At 39.9% G+C, this 17988-nt stretch overlaps 1 protein-coding gene across 1 annotated transcript in view; it reads left to right on the forward strand.

Annotated features, from left to right (window-relative positions):
• Positions 1-7984, forward strand: part of RGS22 (regulator of G protein signaling 22) — a 62587-nt gene extending 54603 nt beyond the window's left edge. The window contains exons 23-26 of the mRNA XM_027814168.2: positions 2818-2925; positions 4607-4712; positions 5473-5582; positions 7744-7984. Of these exons, the coding sequence (XP_027669969.2) occupies positions 2818-2925; positions 4607-4712; positions 5473-5582; positions 7744-7815 (396 nt within the window). The 3' untranslated portion in view covers positions 7816-7984. The remainder of the gene's footprint in view (positions 1-2817; positions 2926-4606; positions 4713-5472; positions 5583-7743) is intronic.
• Positions 7985-17988: the final 10004 nt, after the last annotated feature.

Genomic DNA, 17988 nt, shown 5'->3' on the forward strand with positions numbered 1-17988 from the left:
ATGTGTTGAGATGTTACTCATGATGAAAACCATATGAGTACCTGGACAGATAAAGACATATATGCTCATAAGAACATGTACAAATTGTTGTCCTGTTTTAGACACATGAAAACTGAGGACCAGTGAAGCATTACTCAAGGCCACACACCAATGTCAAGTCAAGTCTAAAATCCAAGAACTCATGTTCCTTTCTCCAAAGCACGTTGCCTCCATACAGATATATCTGGCAAGGCCATTGGCAATACTTACAGTGCAAGAATGCAATATTTCAAAGTAATGCACTTCTGTGTTTTCACAGACTTATTTTTTCCATCTGTTTGTTGCCTGTCTATAAGATTTCTGATTAAGATCAAGGAAGTAAAGAGCAAATCTTGGCCAGGAGGGCAAAAGCCTAGCTTTTATGGAGAACAAATGGGAAAGGTGAATTACCCTTCTAAGCTGGGAAATAGGGTAAGAAATTTTAGAAAATGACAGGCAGAGAATGCAGATCAGTAAACAGTTTGCAGACTATATTTCTCACAAAAAATTATCAGTGAACCAATTGCCTTTTAAAATTTCTTGAAAGAGTAAGTGGAACAGATAAGTTTGTGAAGCCCTTTCCCCCTTCTATTAATGTTTAAAGAATTTGCCATTCCCTGTTCTCTTGTCTGAGATTTCTGTCCCCTCAGTGACAAATGATTCACTATCCCTGAAGGATACTGCAACAGCAGGTTGGCAGCTTGTATAAGGTGATGATTTCTTGGCATTTAAAATAATGTCTATGCTCCTCTGCCCCACCAGGCTCATGTTGAAGGAGTGGAAAGCTCTGGCAAGGGTTAGAATTTTTTTTTTTTCTTGTATGTGTTTCCCCCCTGCCACCACAAATCAGTTGCCATTTGGGGTTTATGTCAAATGGAACAATCATGGTCTTGGGGGAGGAATTTTACTTTCTCCTTCCTCCCAGATTTTTGCCTGGGATGCCCAATCTACCTGGGCTCACCTCACTTTCTGAACTGACTGGAGAAGAGTTGGATTTTTATGTAGTATATTGGAAAAAATAGGCAGATAAGGAGGTTTTGACTGCATGACTTTGTATTATTTGACTATCTCAGTATTTTTTGTGTGTGCCTATTTGTTATTTTTGGAGCAAATCCTATCAAAGGCTTCCTGGCAATGGACAGTACAGGGGAGGAGTGGCTGACAGCAAGGGACACCATGCAAGCACTGTACAATGCTAAGACCTCTTTTAAGCTTAGTGTCTGGAAGGCAGGGATGGGAAGGTACAGGGTAAAGTAAGCTTGAACTGAAATAGTTGCTTTAGAAGATGTTGCTTTCGGAAAGCATGGTTTGCTTCTCTGTTTTCACACATTTGCCCTTAGTGTGGCGCAGATATATGGGCTCATCTTTGGCCCATCTGGGGATTTATTCACTAACGCTAGATGCACATGCCACATATTTTTAAAGGTATCATTAGTCAAATTTTTCAGATTGCCTTGATGCCAGTATTTGTAATTTGTTGTATATACAGTTGCATTTTATCTCCAAAATAGATTTTGGATTTTTTGCTTTCAAGCATACAAAATAGTTTTAATTTACACTGCAGACCTGTACTTACTCTTTCCATGCCCTTAGCAGAGAAAGGTAAAGCCATAAGCATTAATTTTCCTTTTCCATGTTTCCCTCATCTCTCTTTAAGCATCTTAGCAGTAAGTTTATTTATTAGTAAGTGGTGTAATGTCATGGGATATGACATTGCCTAATTTATTATGAGAAGACATTATTAAAGACCTCACTTAATGCACCATTCTCATTGAGAAAGCTAGCAAATGTAAACTGTAGTATATTAGTACACACACTAATTCTGTATTTGCTTTGGCATCCCGGTTCCCTCAGTTGAGCATACCACAGAATTTAGTAAGCCTGCTTCTTGGAGAGGAGATAAACATCACACTGCCTGCACAGTTCTATACCCAAAAGTCACTTATAGATGATGGGTTCATAGGAAAGTGGGGATGACGAGGAAGGAAAAGGCACTTTGGAAACAAGGAAGTAAGATATTCTGATCCTTTTCCAGATCTTTCAGGGACTTTCTGAGTGACTTTAGGAACCATTTGACCTCTAATTCTCACTTTCTCATTTGCAACATGACAGGGTTATATTACCCACCTTATGGAGATGTTGTGGGGTTAATTATGTGAGGTTAATTATGAACATTGATTGATGTTCAGAAAGAGTCTTGGGGCCATCAGACAAGATGTGCAAAGGTGCAGCCTTAGTAAAACACTAGAGCAACATGAAAATGACAAAGTTAATCACCAGTGCAGTTTACCAAGGGTTACAACACCTTGTCCTTCACTGTAAATGTTTTAAATCAGATTGCTTCTTCTCCTAACATGTATACTGTAGTTCATTCACAGCTACTGGATCAAGCTGGAATTAATCATGACAAATCCTGTGTTCTACATTTATATGTGAGGCCTAATTAGAGGGTCACAATGGCCTCTCTGTCCTTGAAATACATTCTGTTGCAGATCTGCCCTCTCACTTAGCTATATTTTGGAGCAGGCATTGAATCTGAAAGGAGGACAGACTGCAGGAGTGTAGAGGTCAGGAAACTTTGATTAGGACAAAAAAAAAAAAAAGCCTTAAAAAAGCAGTATCTTTTGCTATTTTTTATTATTCCCAATGTGATGAATTATGAAACCGTGCATTACAAAACGTTACTGCGTATGACACTATCTTGTTTCCAATGGCAATTTTTAATCCCTCAGACTTTGGTTTTTACTTTAGCTCAGTAACTATTGTTTACATCTAATTATGAGTTCTTATTATTGGCAGGGTAAAGAAGTGGGAACAAAACTCATTGGTCTATCAGGCAGTGCTTTTGTAGATAACATCAGTGTGGAGAGCGGACCTGCATCATTTTCAGATGGATATGAGTGGCAGGTGAGTAATAAACATGTTCCTACAGATATCATAATTCAAGAGAGATAAAATGATCTTGGAAGAATGGGAAGGTGGAGTTTGGTTTTGAAGACTACTGTCACATGGTTCTTCAATAAATTTTCATTCTTCCACAATTAACTTTGCTGGTATAAGTTTACCTACCTTACAAGTGATTTTTTCCTTTATTTATTTATTTTTTTCAGATTTAGATTCTCAGTAGTATTAATATATAACAACATATTAAGCTCTTTAGGTGTGTAGATTTTAAAAGAATCTTTATTTAAATGTAAATAGAAGAAAAGGAAGTTCAATTCTGGAATAAGAAGCTTTTCATTACTTGTGAAATTCATATCCAGAAAGAATTTGAAACCTGTTCTGCTCATATGTCAAAACCTGAAGCTGAACTAATTTAGAAAATCTAGGTATTTGAATAGAAAATCTGGCAGAAAATAGCTCTTCAGTACTTCTTCCAGAACAACTCTCCTGATGCATCAAATCTCTAGTGAAAAGGTAACAGTTTTATTAGAGAAACAGGAAGAACAGACATGCCACCTTGGGCATATCAAGGGGTCTTTCATAGCTGAGTTGACACTGCCATAACATAATTGGGAATCTATGCGACCACATAATCAGAACTATGTCAGATGATGCAAGAGTAAATCACACTTCAGCCACTGCTTGTATTCCATAGAGCTCTTCCCATGACATTACATTAGCAATGAGAAGAACATAGAAGCAGGCAGCCTAAAATACCACTGAAATATGAAAATGCAGTTCAAATGGCATAGTAAAGCTTACACTTTTATCCCTTAAATGGACCTTTTAACTTTTGTTCATACTTATTAAAAAAAAAAAAGGCAGGTTGAGTGAGCCAGTATATCAATACCATATGCCTAAGCCCTCAAAAAGAGGCAGGTAATTGCAGAAAGAGCAAGCATCTTTTACATAGCAGTTTCTTCTCCAAGCCCCTTTCTGCTTTAGGAAGATGCTAGAAGTCATGAGTCATGACATGACATGACAAATTGGCCCCAAACTTCTCATGTTGTAGGGAAAAAAAAAAGCCCAAATAAAAGTATAGTTCCCATACTGATTTGGGAGAGTGACCTAAAATTTACATGGAATGCAAACTGTGGTTGTTGCATTACAAAAAGCAACATTTGTTCCTTAGAAAAGAAGAGGATGACACCTCCTGTTGATCTGCCTGTAACCGTAGCAGTGTTCTGCCTGAGAGGGCAGGCAGAAAAAACTGTGAGGCTAATGACAGCTTTGATGATTTGAGAAAGGACACACTGGAAGGATGTGGCAGAGAGATAAAATCGAGTCCTCAGTAGCACAAAACAGTAATATTTTGGGAGGGGAAAGGTCTGTTGTATTTAGGTTTTGAAGACAAAGGGAGAGAGAATAGGACTCAGGCAAGGGATGGAGAATAAATGAATGTAAATATCACATCTGTCGAACTTGCTTAAACTGCATTTCATGGTGTTTTGAGATGTGCTTATTTGCAGCAATACTATTTTTCCCATTATTCCAATATTGTAATGAAAAAAAATCCTTTTCTTAATAATTGTGATTATTTAATAACAGGGATATAACATAAACAAGGGTTTTGTCTCACTTGAAATGGATCAGGAGCTGCTAGCAACATGGTCTGGAGGCTGATGGTTTTTAATGGTTCTTGCAGGCTTCCTGGTCCTATTCCAAGTACATAGAAGCCTTGGAGGAGGAGAGAATACTCCTTAAAATGCAGGAAGATCTAGAGAAAACCTCATCATCATCATTCCTTACAGGTTGTTAACCAAGTTCTGTACTTTAGGAAGACAAGTTTATAGTTTAGGTGACATTCTCTCAGTATAAGGATTTTGTTTCCTCTGCCTTGGAGTTGCATACATAAACCTCTGCCTTCCTTATGCTGTCTGCAAGTGAGTTGCTCTTTGTACCATTCTTCTGAATGATAAGGTTTCTAAGAAAGGGAAAGTTGCAGGGAATCAGAATTGCCTTTACTGCCCAGGTCCCACTGCAGAGAGGAATATGGCCGTTTCTTCATTCTGCAGTGGCATGGCAACTGTATTTGGTTCACATACACCAGGGGTCCTCAAACTTTTTAAATGGGGCCGGTGTGCGGATGAAGTGGCAGGCAGTCATCTGTGGCTGCTTGGTTTCCCCCCAACCCCCAGCGGGGGGGCGGGGGGGTTCTGTAAATACCGGGGACTGGACTGAGGACCCTGGGGGGCCGTATCTGGCCCGCGGGCCGTAGTTTGAAGACCCCTGACATACACATTTCACCTCCCTGGTTTCTTGTGCTTCATCAACTTACATATAACCAGAGAGATGAAACTTTCGTTCTCACCAGTTTTTCAGTTTCAGGGGATGTAAGAGGCATTGCTTCATCCTTGTTTCAGCTGTGAATATCCTCTTAGGTCTTCCCCAAGGACATTATGACCTGTTTATTCATTAAGTGACTCCATTTAGCAGTAGGGCTAGCAATAGCACTATGTAATATTAAACCCCTTCAGCTTCCCGTCATTATAATTTTCTTTCCATATGCAGGTACCTCATCTATGTCCTTTCTGAAGCCTGGAAACTCTGAGAAATCCACCATTTCTCCAAAGAGTAGTGTGATTTTGGAGAAACACTCAAATCTTCCTAAGAAACAGAAAGTGAGTACTGGACGACCAACAAGTGTGCATTGAAATTTGGATTCTTAAAAGCTATTTTTCCTGCTGTCAGTGCTGATGCTTATTAGTAGCAAGTTACTCCAATCATGTTTACCTGAAGCTGTACAGCCTCAACATGAAGGCAAGTTTATTTTTCACTCCCACTGTGGTTAGTGGACCTAACGTTGACCAGATGGAATTTTGTTGCAAAACGGTCATCTTTGAAATGCATTTATCTAAGCTTTCCAGTTAAAATATTTTAAATAGGAGCATGAGATGACTGGAGGAAGCTCAGACCCCATGGAGTTACTGGCAAGGGCCTGACACAGAACTAGCAATAGATCATCTCTGCCGAAGCCAATTAAATATTAGAATGGGAATAATAAGTGTGACAGCAAAGAGATCTGATAAAGACAAAACCCCTCAGATTTTGCTTCAAAGCTTGAATTCGCAGATGGAAGAGTCCCCTGGAGGTTTTGTTTTATTTCTTTAAGCCTTTGCTGAAATTAGATGGACTTAAAAAATTGATAGAACTTGGACTGTTGCTCCCCTTCCTTTTCTGCTCCTCCTTCTGCTTCTAATTCTATACTGCAACACTGCTGTTTTAGGCAAGTTGGTGTCCTGCCTTTACTAATCCTCCTAAACTTCTCAGTATCTGAACACACTCCTGTGGCAGGGTTTTCTGCAGGTGGCTTCAGAGAAAACTAGCATTCCTTGGTCTTCCCTCATGTTCTCTTTCTGCCTCCTTATCACCTCCTCTAGTTGCAGCTAAAGTCATCCAGTTGTCTCTGCCCTTGTGCACCTCTGCAGGTGTTACTATACTTCACACATGTATGCCTTCCTGTACTGCAGCTGTGCTTTGCAGGCAGCTGTATCCCTGTGGGGACGCCCTGCACCGGGGCTTTGGCCCTGCTCCGTGGCTCAGAGGCCCCCAGCAGGCCCCAGTGCTCAGAGGGCCCACAAGGCACCAGCAGTCCCTGCTGCGGCCCAGCAGCTCCTGGCCCTCCCTGTTACCCCAAACCCGCGAGTCGCATTTCTGCCAGGCATCAGGCTGTGTCACAGGCTAACGCAATGAGGAAGTAAAGGCCTTGAGCGGTTTGAGAGGTCTCTCCCACCACCTTCAGTTGCAGCCCACTCTGGAAATTTGTCTGCCTTGCCCAGTCCCTCCCAATAACTCAAGTGGTGCCACTGCTTTCGAGTGGTTTCCTCTTCTTCCGCCATGACACCCTCTGGCAGTTCTCCTCAGCCGCGTTCTCTGCACTGATCTGATCACTGCTGGTGGGGTGAGACATCTACAAAAGACCGCTGCTGCTCTTCATGGGACAGCTTCTCTCCACTTTGTTACAGAGGAGGTAACACTTTGTGTATGGGGTACAAATGCCCAGGCGCTGGCAGCGGCCCGTGTGAGTAGCGGCCGGGGCTGCCCCATGCTGGGCACAGCTGGCTCCAATGTACCTGCCTCAGGGCACAGGTGAGCCCCGCAGCCATGATGGTGGCACTCTGGAGAAACATATTTAAGAGCAAGGAAAGCCAGAGGGAGGAAGAGAAAATAAAAAGAGTGAAAAACAACATAGGGAACACCCAGGCCACAGGAGGCAGAGGAGGGTGAGGAGGAAGAGGTGTTCTGTGGTGGAGCAGATATTCCCTGCAGCCCGTGGAGGACCCATGTTGCAGCAGAGGAAAAGAGTGAGAAGGAAGAAGAGACTTCCCAGTGCCTCACCAAAGGGACGGAGTGAAACCTGTGGTGATAATAAGGAGGGGAGAAGAGGTGCTTGGAGTCAACTTGAACCTGGGAAAGGGGGTGCATTTTCTCTAAGTGTGTAAATGTTGGTTTCTTCTTTTTCTTGTTTTTGGTTTCCCACTACCTAAATCAGTAATGATTTATTGTAATTGGCAATAAATTATTTTCCCCAGTTTAGCCTGTAACAGTAATTGGTCAGCAAGCTCCCTGTCTTTAGCTTGACCCAAAGGCTTTCTCTTTCCTGTTTTTCCTCTTTCCTCCCCTTGTCCTGCTGGAGGGTGGGGAGTGAGTGGAAGACTGGCTGCTAGTGAGGGCCAACCCAACCACTCTTTGTTTCTCTCTTTTTGATGTATTTATTGGAGAACTGTTCTGGCTATTTCAACTGGCTACAACAGAGCGATGACATTGTGTTAACTTTTGCAGGCAGATAAAATCTCTCTGAGGAAGGGCATGAAGAGACATTCAATGGAGGTGAGCAGGAGACACAAAAAATAATGTGGATGCAATGTTTGTCCTTACGTTTCCAGAGCAAAGGTAACAACCTGGAATATGATTAACAACCACGGGACATTAGTCAAGGGTAGAAAATAAACATCTTCAAATGTGTTCCATATCAACATGATTGTGATACTGGGTCTTGTGTTACTTATTTGGTTAATAGTACACCTTGAGGCTCAAATCAGAGTAAGATTGGACTGAAACAACTAGGTGGTCTTGGTCCTAAAGATCTTATGATCAAACCCAGTCCTTCGGTGCCTGATCTAATGAATAAGTAATTCTTATAATCTGCATTGAACTGACAGTCCTGAAACATTATGTCCTGGCACACTATGCTCTCAGTACTGCAATTCACACAACTTCTATTCGTCAGGGATAACTCATGTGTCTGAGCTACCATAAAATCAGATGCTCTCGTGATTTGCTCCCAATCCAGTCTAATTCCTGGTCCAAAGTACACCTTCTGCCTCATTTCTGAGTTTTGATCCACAAGAAAGGCTTAAAATACATTGGGACACAGATGTGATTGAGAACTTCAGTAAAATGTCATTCTTCCCAAGGCATTACTCACTGGAAGGTTGCAGGAGCTCATTGCCTTTGTGTAGCTCTCCCTATTTTCTTGTTTCTTTTCACAATTTGAAGAGTTTTAGAAAGAGTTGGGGCAGAGTTGATGTGTTGCGATTAAGGCCAAAAGATTAATTTGGGAGTTAAGAGGGGGCAGGGGCAGAATTAACTGCTAGGCAGGGGACAGGCTGATGGTAGACCCCTCGACATTTTTCAGACCACTTAAAACACCAGTCCCCAGCCACAAAGTTGTTTGGCTCCATTCTTCTCTACATGTGTGTAACGCATGTAAGAGAAAGGCAGATCAGTGAGCTCCAGCTTGGTGAGTTCCTGAGGACTACCCCAGAGTTAGGGATGGGAATTTTTGTCTTCTGCTAACCCTCCCAACCTCTTGGACAAGGAGAACAAGCCACGTAGCCCTGTCCCAGTTGTCAGAAGCAAAGGTTCTTCACTTGGAGCTCTTAGATAACACTGCTAAGGACCATTCATGAGTGCCTTCCTCCTCAGTGTGGACTGGCAGGTAAGGACAACTAATAGTCTTTTTCCTTTTCACTCTTGACACAATGACCAAGAGTTGTATGGGATTTCCATCAGGAGTTGCTTCAGACAGGCTGTCAGGGCAGAAAGACACTCTTTCATGGATATAGCTGCCCTGCTCATATATCCTCACAGAAGGAGCAAGGGAGATCATTGGTTCAGTTCCTACTTTCCCCACAGTTCAGTTTGCTTCGTGCTTATCTCCATTCCTTTTATGTTTGGGTGGTTTGCTCGTGTGACATTACCTGAGAAGGATGTCTTGGGTGGAAGCCACAAGGGGGTAAACCATAAAATTCTTGTCCCTGTTTTTCACATTTTCCCAAACTTCACAGATGCAGTAAACTTTAATGCTCAGTACATCTGGGGACAGTGGAATGTAGCATCTTGTAGTGAGCAGAGCACATGTGGTACTGTGTGGCCTACCACTCATTAATGTGAAAGGCAAAGAAGAATCATGAAATGCCATAAATGCAGTGATGTATGTCAGTCTAAAAAACATGTGAAAGGCCACCTTCTACTGCTGTGGTCAGTACAGTGCACGCAACCAAATGCTGGAGTGCAGCAGTCAGTTTCTGTTTTGTTGTATTCTTGATTTCATGGCATTCTGAGACAGTTAAATAACACATAGACAATGCTTATCTTATGCGGGTAGCTTTGACTTGAATCGTATTTGGATTACTTCTAAAATGAAAAATATTATCCAGATATTTGTCACAGATGATAAAAGTCCTTGTGAATATGTTGCAGCTCTGCCAAATTGTTAATGAAAACTTACCAGCCCCCATGCAAAAAACTACTGTCCCAGACAGTTGCTATGATTAATACCATACACGGCTATCAAAAACAAACAAAAAAAAAGAACTTTGTGTACTTCAATGAGTAGAATTTTGCAAGCTGGCTCTATCGACTCAAAGTTCCACAAACTGATGATAACCCTCAATCCAGTTTGCTGTTCTGTCTCCATGTTAACTGAAATATATATGCATGTATGTATGTGTGTATATACACATTGTACAGTCATTTAAATGCTGTGTCTTTAGCATGCAGCTGAGGAGGATCACATGTATTAATAATGCTAGAAATACATGTCATATCATTATGCCCATTTTATATGTTAATTTTAAAGAAATATTGAGCAATTGGACAGGTAATATATTAGGAGACAGGCACCCTTTCATTTCTGGGTTACTGAATCTAATTGGATCCAATGGTAGATTCACCATAAATGCTATTTAGTGCTATATCTGAAATGGAATAGTGGTTTTAATCTCACCCCGAGAAACCAAGTAATGATTATTGCCAGTTCCAGCAGAGAGCCTGAAAACTGAACAGGTGTAGAGACCTAACAACCTCAGAAAGCTTGCTCTGCTGTTGCCTTTTTATCTTGCTCTTGAGATCTGTCCTCTCTCAAGTTGCTCATCTGCCACCTGTGTGAGCTCAGCAGTTTTAAAGAACTGTTTTAAAGTTTAAAAAACAACCCCAGCACCTCTCCCTTTAGACAACTAAAACTTTATTCCTTGTTTATTTTAACTACATATACTTTGCCACTTTCAGAAGTCTATAGCAGAACAACAGTTCTTTGTGGAGTTTGCTGCTACAGATAATAAAATCAATTCTGTTTTCAGATACCTACAAACCTAGAAACTCCTCTGGATAGATTTACACTTTAGTGGTGTTCAAAATAAACAATCCAAACATATTCATTCAGACTTACTTTTCTTGTTCACTCCCAAGTAATGCAACATATTGGGACTACTTTGGAACGTTTTTAAGCCATCATTCGGATTTGTAAATATTTACACTTAGATGATATTACTGGGTATTTCACTTTTCTCTCCCCAGACCTGTCATGTTTATTAAAAAATTTTATTATCTTTGAAGGTGTGGTCCTGAAGTTGCTCACGCAGATACTTTTGATGTCAACACTAGCTGTGACTATGCACTTCAGAAATGGCTTTATACATTTCACTTTGACTTCTCCGCTGCTATTGCATGACACAAAGCACCAGACTGTGAGATGAATTCCTGAAAATATGTAGTGCTTGATTATGTTACTAAGGTGCACACCTAACAATAGTTTACACAAGTGGCAGTGGTGGTCACCAGGCCATTTAAAAAGGGCCACAATTCCTTCTCATTTGTGTCTGCACAATGCTGCTCTGCGATGGCTTCTGTACATCTCATGATCTCTTTTTAGTGGCTGTTTCTGAGAGTCCTGTTAATGAGGAACATTCTTAGACTCTGAGCTGTGGATTTTTTTTGTCCCTTTCAAGGTGTGCATATCTAGTATCTAATCCTCAGGCACTGAGATCAGCAACAAAGACAGGTGCTTTGCAGGCACAGCAGTAGACCAGATTCAGCAGACCCAGTTTCTGTCATTGGTTTTCTTGTTATGCAGTACTGGGTGGCCAAGGCCAGACTGCTTTGTGCCACACCTTCTATGTCTTACATGAGAAGGATTATTGTGACTCACTTTGCAAATATGTTTGACTTAAAAAAAGAAAAAACCTGCATGAATGAAGTCTACAGATAAAAGCATCAGTGAGCTGGGTATTTTCATAAATGTGGGACTCTCAGTTTCCTGCTGTTGAGAGTTCTGAAAAAGGGCAAGTGTCCCTTCATTGCTCATTCCGTGCCTTTAGTCCTATAAAGTATTACGGATCTGGGGACATCTTCTGTCCTCTGCCCCTTGTATGCTTGTGAAATGGCTAGCCTCAATCCCACCCAACACTATTGCGCCAGCCAAAACTGTTGACTTCAGCTTGTGTGTGTGTAAAAATGAATGAAAAGAGACCAGATGTTTCAAGGTTCTGTCCCAAACTCGGAACAGAAAATCCTTAAATTATTTATGTTTCTGATGTTAAATATGGGGCCAAACTGATCATTGTGCAGTTGTCTGGGGCAAACAGAGCTGCAGGAATCCAGCTTGAATTTGACCTGTTTAAACTGTCCCGTTACATTAAACTGATGATTTTTGTTACTGCCTTTTCATAGAAATGCTTTTAGTCAGTCATTGTGAATTGTGTCTGAATACAGCTAAGATGGGGTTAACTGGTATTTTTTTTTTAAGATTATGGAACATTGCTGGTTTTAATACATTCAGTAGTTGCTGTAAAAATGTTAGGGAAAGACAGGTTTGAACAAAAATTTTAGATCTGGATCTGTACCCACAGTTCAAACCTACCTCTAATGGCCTGATTTGGAGCATTCCCAGGATTTCAGCGAGTTATAATTCACATCTGTGTTTCTAACTCCTTCAAGCATGATTGTTTGAATGTGCACTTTTGGAACAGGTCCATGTCTAATAAGCTAAATTGTAGTTCCCAAATCAGAAGCCACATGGTTTTGCTATATAGTTTTTTATTTTTCCTCTTATTATGTAGCCTTCAAATAAGGTTCGGTCAGTCCAGTACATTGGATTAATACAAAACACCAAAGTCTACACTTTCTACCTGCCTGCTAATGAACTCACACGTTTTGATTTCTACCAGCAATTTAGCAAAGCATTTGCACAATGGCCACGATGGATACTTCTCTGCCAAGTAATAATTTATCAGTGCACTGGAGCAGATTGGAATTATGCAGGACCCACTAAACTGTCCTAGTATGGTAAGGGTAGTCAAGGTATAGATGAGATTCTCTTACTTTTAATATTCATTGAGCCAAGCTAATTTATATGTCAAGTGCAGGCTGCATTTACTTGGATTTTCCACTATTTCTCTACTAATTAAAATATTTTAGTTTCATGGTAACATATGTGAAAGCGTTGACAACAGCATTGCTTATTCCACATGTTAATTATGTATTTGTTCAGAGTATGCTGATGAACTGTGTGCATTTCTCACGTTAAGATTTCATTTCATGTCAAAGGAAAAGTGGAAATGTAGTAAGTGGATTTGTGCTTTTAATTTTAGATACTTCTTTTTCCCCTAAAAAAATCTTGTCTATGATTCCTCTGTACCATATGCATTTGGAAATCTTTTGTTGGCAAGAAGTTTAAAAAGAAAGTAATCCTCACTTCTCAGAAAAGGATTTTTGAACAAAGCAGTGCAATTGTGCCATTAATGAGAAAGTTAAATGAAACAAATGACAAGGCGAGCAAGAAAAAGACACAGCATCACAGTCAAGGAATGCACAGGGACACAATATCTTATGCAATATTCCCCATCTGTCAAAGTCAGTAAATACAGAGATTTAATTGGAAATACTCATTATAATAGGCCATAGTGCCTATGGTTCAGTAAATGCAATCAACAAGCTTATAGCATTCTTCGTAGTTTTCACTTGTAGGCATCTTGATGGATTTCATCCCAGATGTGAGACCCAACTGATCTGTGCTGGTTTTGTAAACCTCATACCCTGATTTTTTTGAATACCACTCATTTCTGGAAAAGGTACTTTGGCAACTGAATCTGTCACACCTCAAGAGTAATTTATACCTTTACAGTTTTCTGTGTGTATATATGTGTGCGCAGCCATGTATACATATCTGTAAAATCTGTACTTCATGGATTTGTGTGTGCTTGTATGCAATAATATATACACTACACACATATATGCATAATATTACCTTGTTTGGTAAACTGTTTTACTGTTAAAATCACATAGTGCATAAGTTTGGTGTATACCACCTTTTTCCTAATACAATATTCTAACCATTTTCTTCTGTGTATTTTTTTGAAATGAAGGTCTTTACATTTCATTAAAACATTTGAGTTTGTACTTACTTGCATTTGAGGGGACAGAGCCATTACACTTGCTTTGTGGTGGAACACGGCTCTTTCCAGAGGTCTGCACAGTTGTTGGAAGGAGAAAATAAATGCACTTTTGGGGAGTTCTTTTTCCTCTAGAAAGCATATGCAAGAAAAAAATTAACTTTCTCTGTGTTTTTTCTCCCAAATGAGAAAGTAATTAATAGCATGTGTTGGGCCATTCACTAAAGACTACGATAAATGATTTACAATTTTCAAGCTAATGAACTGAATGCCTGATCTAAAAAAGGAATGTGTATGATGGTGTTCATCTTCCAGTTATGACCTTCCAGTTCAAAGATCATCTTAACTCCTGTCTGCCTGATCCTCAGATTTGTTGAACTCGTTCTCTTAATTCATGTCTTCAGTGGTGCTCAACACCTGGCAATCGTAGGCCTTCAGAAAGCTGTTCAAAGGATGAAAATAGCAATCTTTTTCTTTTTCTTGTTCTTTTCTTCTTGTTCTTTTTTCTTTTTCTTGTTCTTTTTTCTTTTTCTTGTTCTTTTTTCTTTTTCTTGGTTTTTTTAATTTATTTTTTTTAAATTTTTTTTCCGTGAAACACCAGGAAAGTACGGCTTTGTCACTGAGCTCCACATGAAATTATATTAAAAAAAACCAAAGTGAAAAAAAACAAAGCACAGAAATATATAAGCTTAGTTGGGCTTGCCAAGGTAATATATAGTACTAATCACAGATTGTATTCTGAGACGATAGTTAAGCATTGGAAACAAACTGCCCTCAGAGCTTTTGGTAACCTTACTGTCATCAGAGGGGTTCTAAAAACAGATAAGATATGCACATCTGCCAGGAATGACGAAGTATATTAAGACCCATATTGGGGCAGGGGAGTGAGTAGATGAACTCTTGAGGGACTTATTTTCTCTGAATCCATATTCAGGTTTTCTGAATACAAAAGCTTAGCCTCTGCTAAGGAATCTTACGAGAGTCAAGGGCCGTGACACTTCATTTGCTCTGCACCCGAAACTCCCACTGAAGCCAATTATTCAATCTAATTTAACAAAGACCACAGCTTCTCTGGCTGTGCAATTGTTGGTAACCATCAACAAACTGATTCATCTACAATTGGGCCAAATGTTACAAAATCTGTTTCTGAGTTCTTGTTTGTACCCCCATCATAAGATTACACCAAAATTAAAGCATGCAGTACTTGAACTAACTTCAAAGGCTGAGCTTGCACTTCTAGCTAGTTCAGCCTTTTTATTGGTTCATGTTTTCCATTTGGCTTCAACATCCTGTTCCTTACTGATGCCCTTCTAGAGTTTCATTTACAAATATTACGTCCCTGGTTAGTGAGCCATGCTAATTAATACTGTGGTGGAGGCTATGGATTATAGTAATCTCATGCCTCCTGCTTGGAAAAACGCTGCAATTTTTCCAGACGTTTACATGTAATGCCATATTGAACATGGCCAAATTTGTCTTAGGAAAATGTATCCTGAACTCATTTAATCAAAATATATTTAACTAAGGTTGCTTACGCTGTTATCTATTGCCAGTTTTGTTAATCATGAAGCTCAAAAATTTCAATGCAGTAGAAACCCGAGATCCACAATTTCCTAATTAGATTATTTCAAATAAAACAGTAAAGTTAAAACAGGCTGGTTTAAGTATACATATTTTTAAAAGTTTATGCGAATAACAAGTTTGTTAAAAAAACACAAACAGATGATTTGACTACTTTCTGGAAGCCTCACACATTTGACCATGCCCCACCTTTCAAACCTGGGACCACAGTCTAACATGGATTTTAGCTCCACGGGGGATTCTGTAGACAGAGGCTCCCTGACTGCTGGGACCTCAAGTGTTGGTAAAGTTATGATTGTAAAGAAAATCCATTATATTTGCAGCACCACCAAATATCAAATAAAAGCTATGGAGTCTTTGCACAACATAGCAATTCTAAATGGATAGGTTCTTCCAACACTAAAATCAACAAAAGCAATGGCATTTTTTAGGAAGAGGGGATATATTTTATTAGACCAGGTGATGTACTTGGAAACAACAGACAAACTTTCAGGCTCACAATTTGTTAACCAGGTCATAAAGAGGTCAAGAAATACATAATCTCTGGGGTACTTGTTATTGTATTTTTGTTTTCAATTGTGTTTGGAACTCTCTTTTCATATACAGACACAATCTGGTTGATGTGACTGCAGTATGATGACACAAGTCTGAAAGCAACACTCCCCTCTCCTTCTAGACAGTCATTTAAGATCAGAAAACAAAACTTGGCAACATTTTGGAACACTTACCACGTCACCACCTCAACATGAATTAAAACAGTCTAAAATGAGAGGTTTAGAAACCTATGAGAAAAAGTCTAAAAACTTGCCACAGGAAACAATTGCAAAAGTGGCACTTTACACATAACCTGGGCCAGTCGTTTTTGTCAGAATGAGCTCTGTATTGTACTGGGTAAATCAAATAAAGGGCATAGATGTCTCTAGGTTAAATCTTACAGCTCCAAATTTTTAGGTGTCACTCTCTTGGGGTGCAGTCCCTAACCTGAGCAAGGCCTCTTCTCCTCTCTACACAGCTCGCTCCTCTGAGAGGAGCACACCAAGCCGAGAGCTGCCCTGAGCAAGCATGTTGAACCTAACCAAGGAAGGGGCCAAATGTAGCGCCTTGTGGAGAGTGAGTCTGATCTTTTATTTGAAGGAGGCTTTCCCACTTCAGAGCCACTGTTTTATACCCACAGGTAAGTTGGTCTGTCATTTTCTGTGAGAATTAGTTCCTTGAGCCAAATTACAGTTGTATGAACAGCAGTAGTTGGCCACTGTCTAATTTCCTAGAAGTCAGAGGATCACTGGTCACATCTAGGAAAAACAGAAGGTAATAAAAGGTCTGGTCTAAACCCTACTAAGGTATGAAGAACGCTTCTTGTTTCCATGGCATTGGACTACCAAAGGGTACCCATGAATCTTCTGCTCAGACTTACTGTAACGCGTGCATGATCAAAGTACGGGTAAATGTACCAGGTGCTTGCGTGTACAGGATTGTCACCAGTATTGCTGGGCAGGTCATGCAGACATTGTCTGCCATATGATAGCTTCCATACGTTATATGGTGTTTGGAGGCAGAGAATTTTACCTTGTGTGGAACTAAACCATGTCACAGTGCATCAACCAAGCTGTGCTTTGAAAAGGAGTGTGAAAACTTGGTCTTTTGTCCTTGTGTTGCGGTCCTTGCTTTCATTTTCAAAAGGAGGATCTCTGCTCCCATGCTGTTCTTACCTTGGACACTTTCTGGAGCTGAACCCAAGCTAGGAATGCTTGTGGCCTACATCCGATGGGCTGTCAGTTGCTGGATGTGACTGTAGAGACTGTAGAGACTGAATTACATGTAAGAATTTCATGCACCTATTGGTTAAACTGTAGATTGGAGTATTTGTCTGTAAAAGTGGTTTAACTCCACAGGTTCCTGGAAAAACAAGGACGAGGAATGAAAAAACTCTCTCAGAGTAAGGGACTTCTATGCAAATACAGAGGAGTAAAGGAATGACGTAAAAACATTGGGTTTGATGACTTTATTTCCATTGCAGACAGGCTACATGACATTTAAAACCACAAAAGAGAGAAGAATCCTGGCATCATGTAAAGGGCTTTGAGCAATGAAAAGGGACTGGAAAGAGGTGCTTCTGTGGGTGGGTTTTTGTTTTTTCCTAAGAAATCAGATGATAATGTAGAACATTTCTGGCAACAAATGATGAAGTTAGACTTGTCTAAGTTAAACTTTTAGGTAAGAATGACACATACGTGGAGTGTTACTTGTTTAAAAAGCCATTTATCTAAACAAGGTTTTCCTGTTAAAAGAAGCAGGGTGATTGTTTCAGATAGGCCCTCTGAACCTGGAGGACCTCAGAGTGAGAACAATTAATACAGAACCATATTCCAGAAAACAAAATAGGGAGAAAAAAGCATCACATGAATGTTAATGTCTACGCTGTGGAACCTGGTGTGTTTTCTAGTTCTTGGGCCTGAATGCACATTAGCCATGTCTTACCTGCAAGTCGGGAACTTGGGAAGTAGCCAAATCTCTCTGTTAACAATAGAACTCGTGATGATACCAACACAGCATCATTCACATAATTATATCACTATTTGATGTGTATAAAAATACCAAAATCTGTCTCTTTACAAGTTGAACAAAACCTAAGAAATTGCTTTTTTTTTGAGGTTTTTCTATTTCAGAAGCATGCATAAAATCAACAAACGCTTGTGAAATCCCTGTCCACTCCATTTATTCCGATTTGAACTTTTGCTTTTTTTTCCTCTCATTTGTTTATAATGCCCTGTTG

The sequence above is a fragment of the Falco cherrug genome, chromosome 3 (assembly GCF_023634085.1).
Source record: "Falco cherrug isolate bFalChe1 chromosome 3, bFalChe1.pri, whole genome shotgun sequence".
In the NCBI taxonomy this organism is placed as follows: Eukaryota; Metazoa; Chordata; class Aves; order Falconiformes; family Falconidae; genus Falco; species Falco cherrug.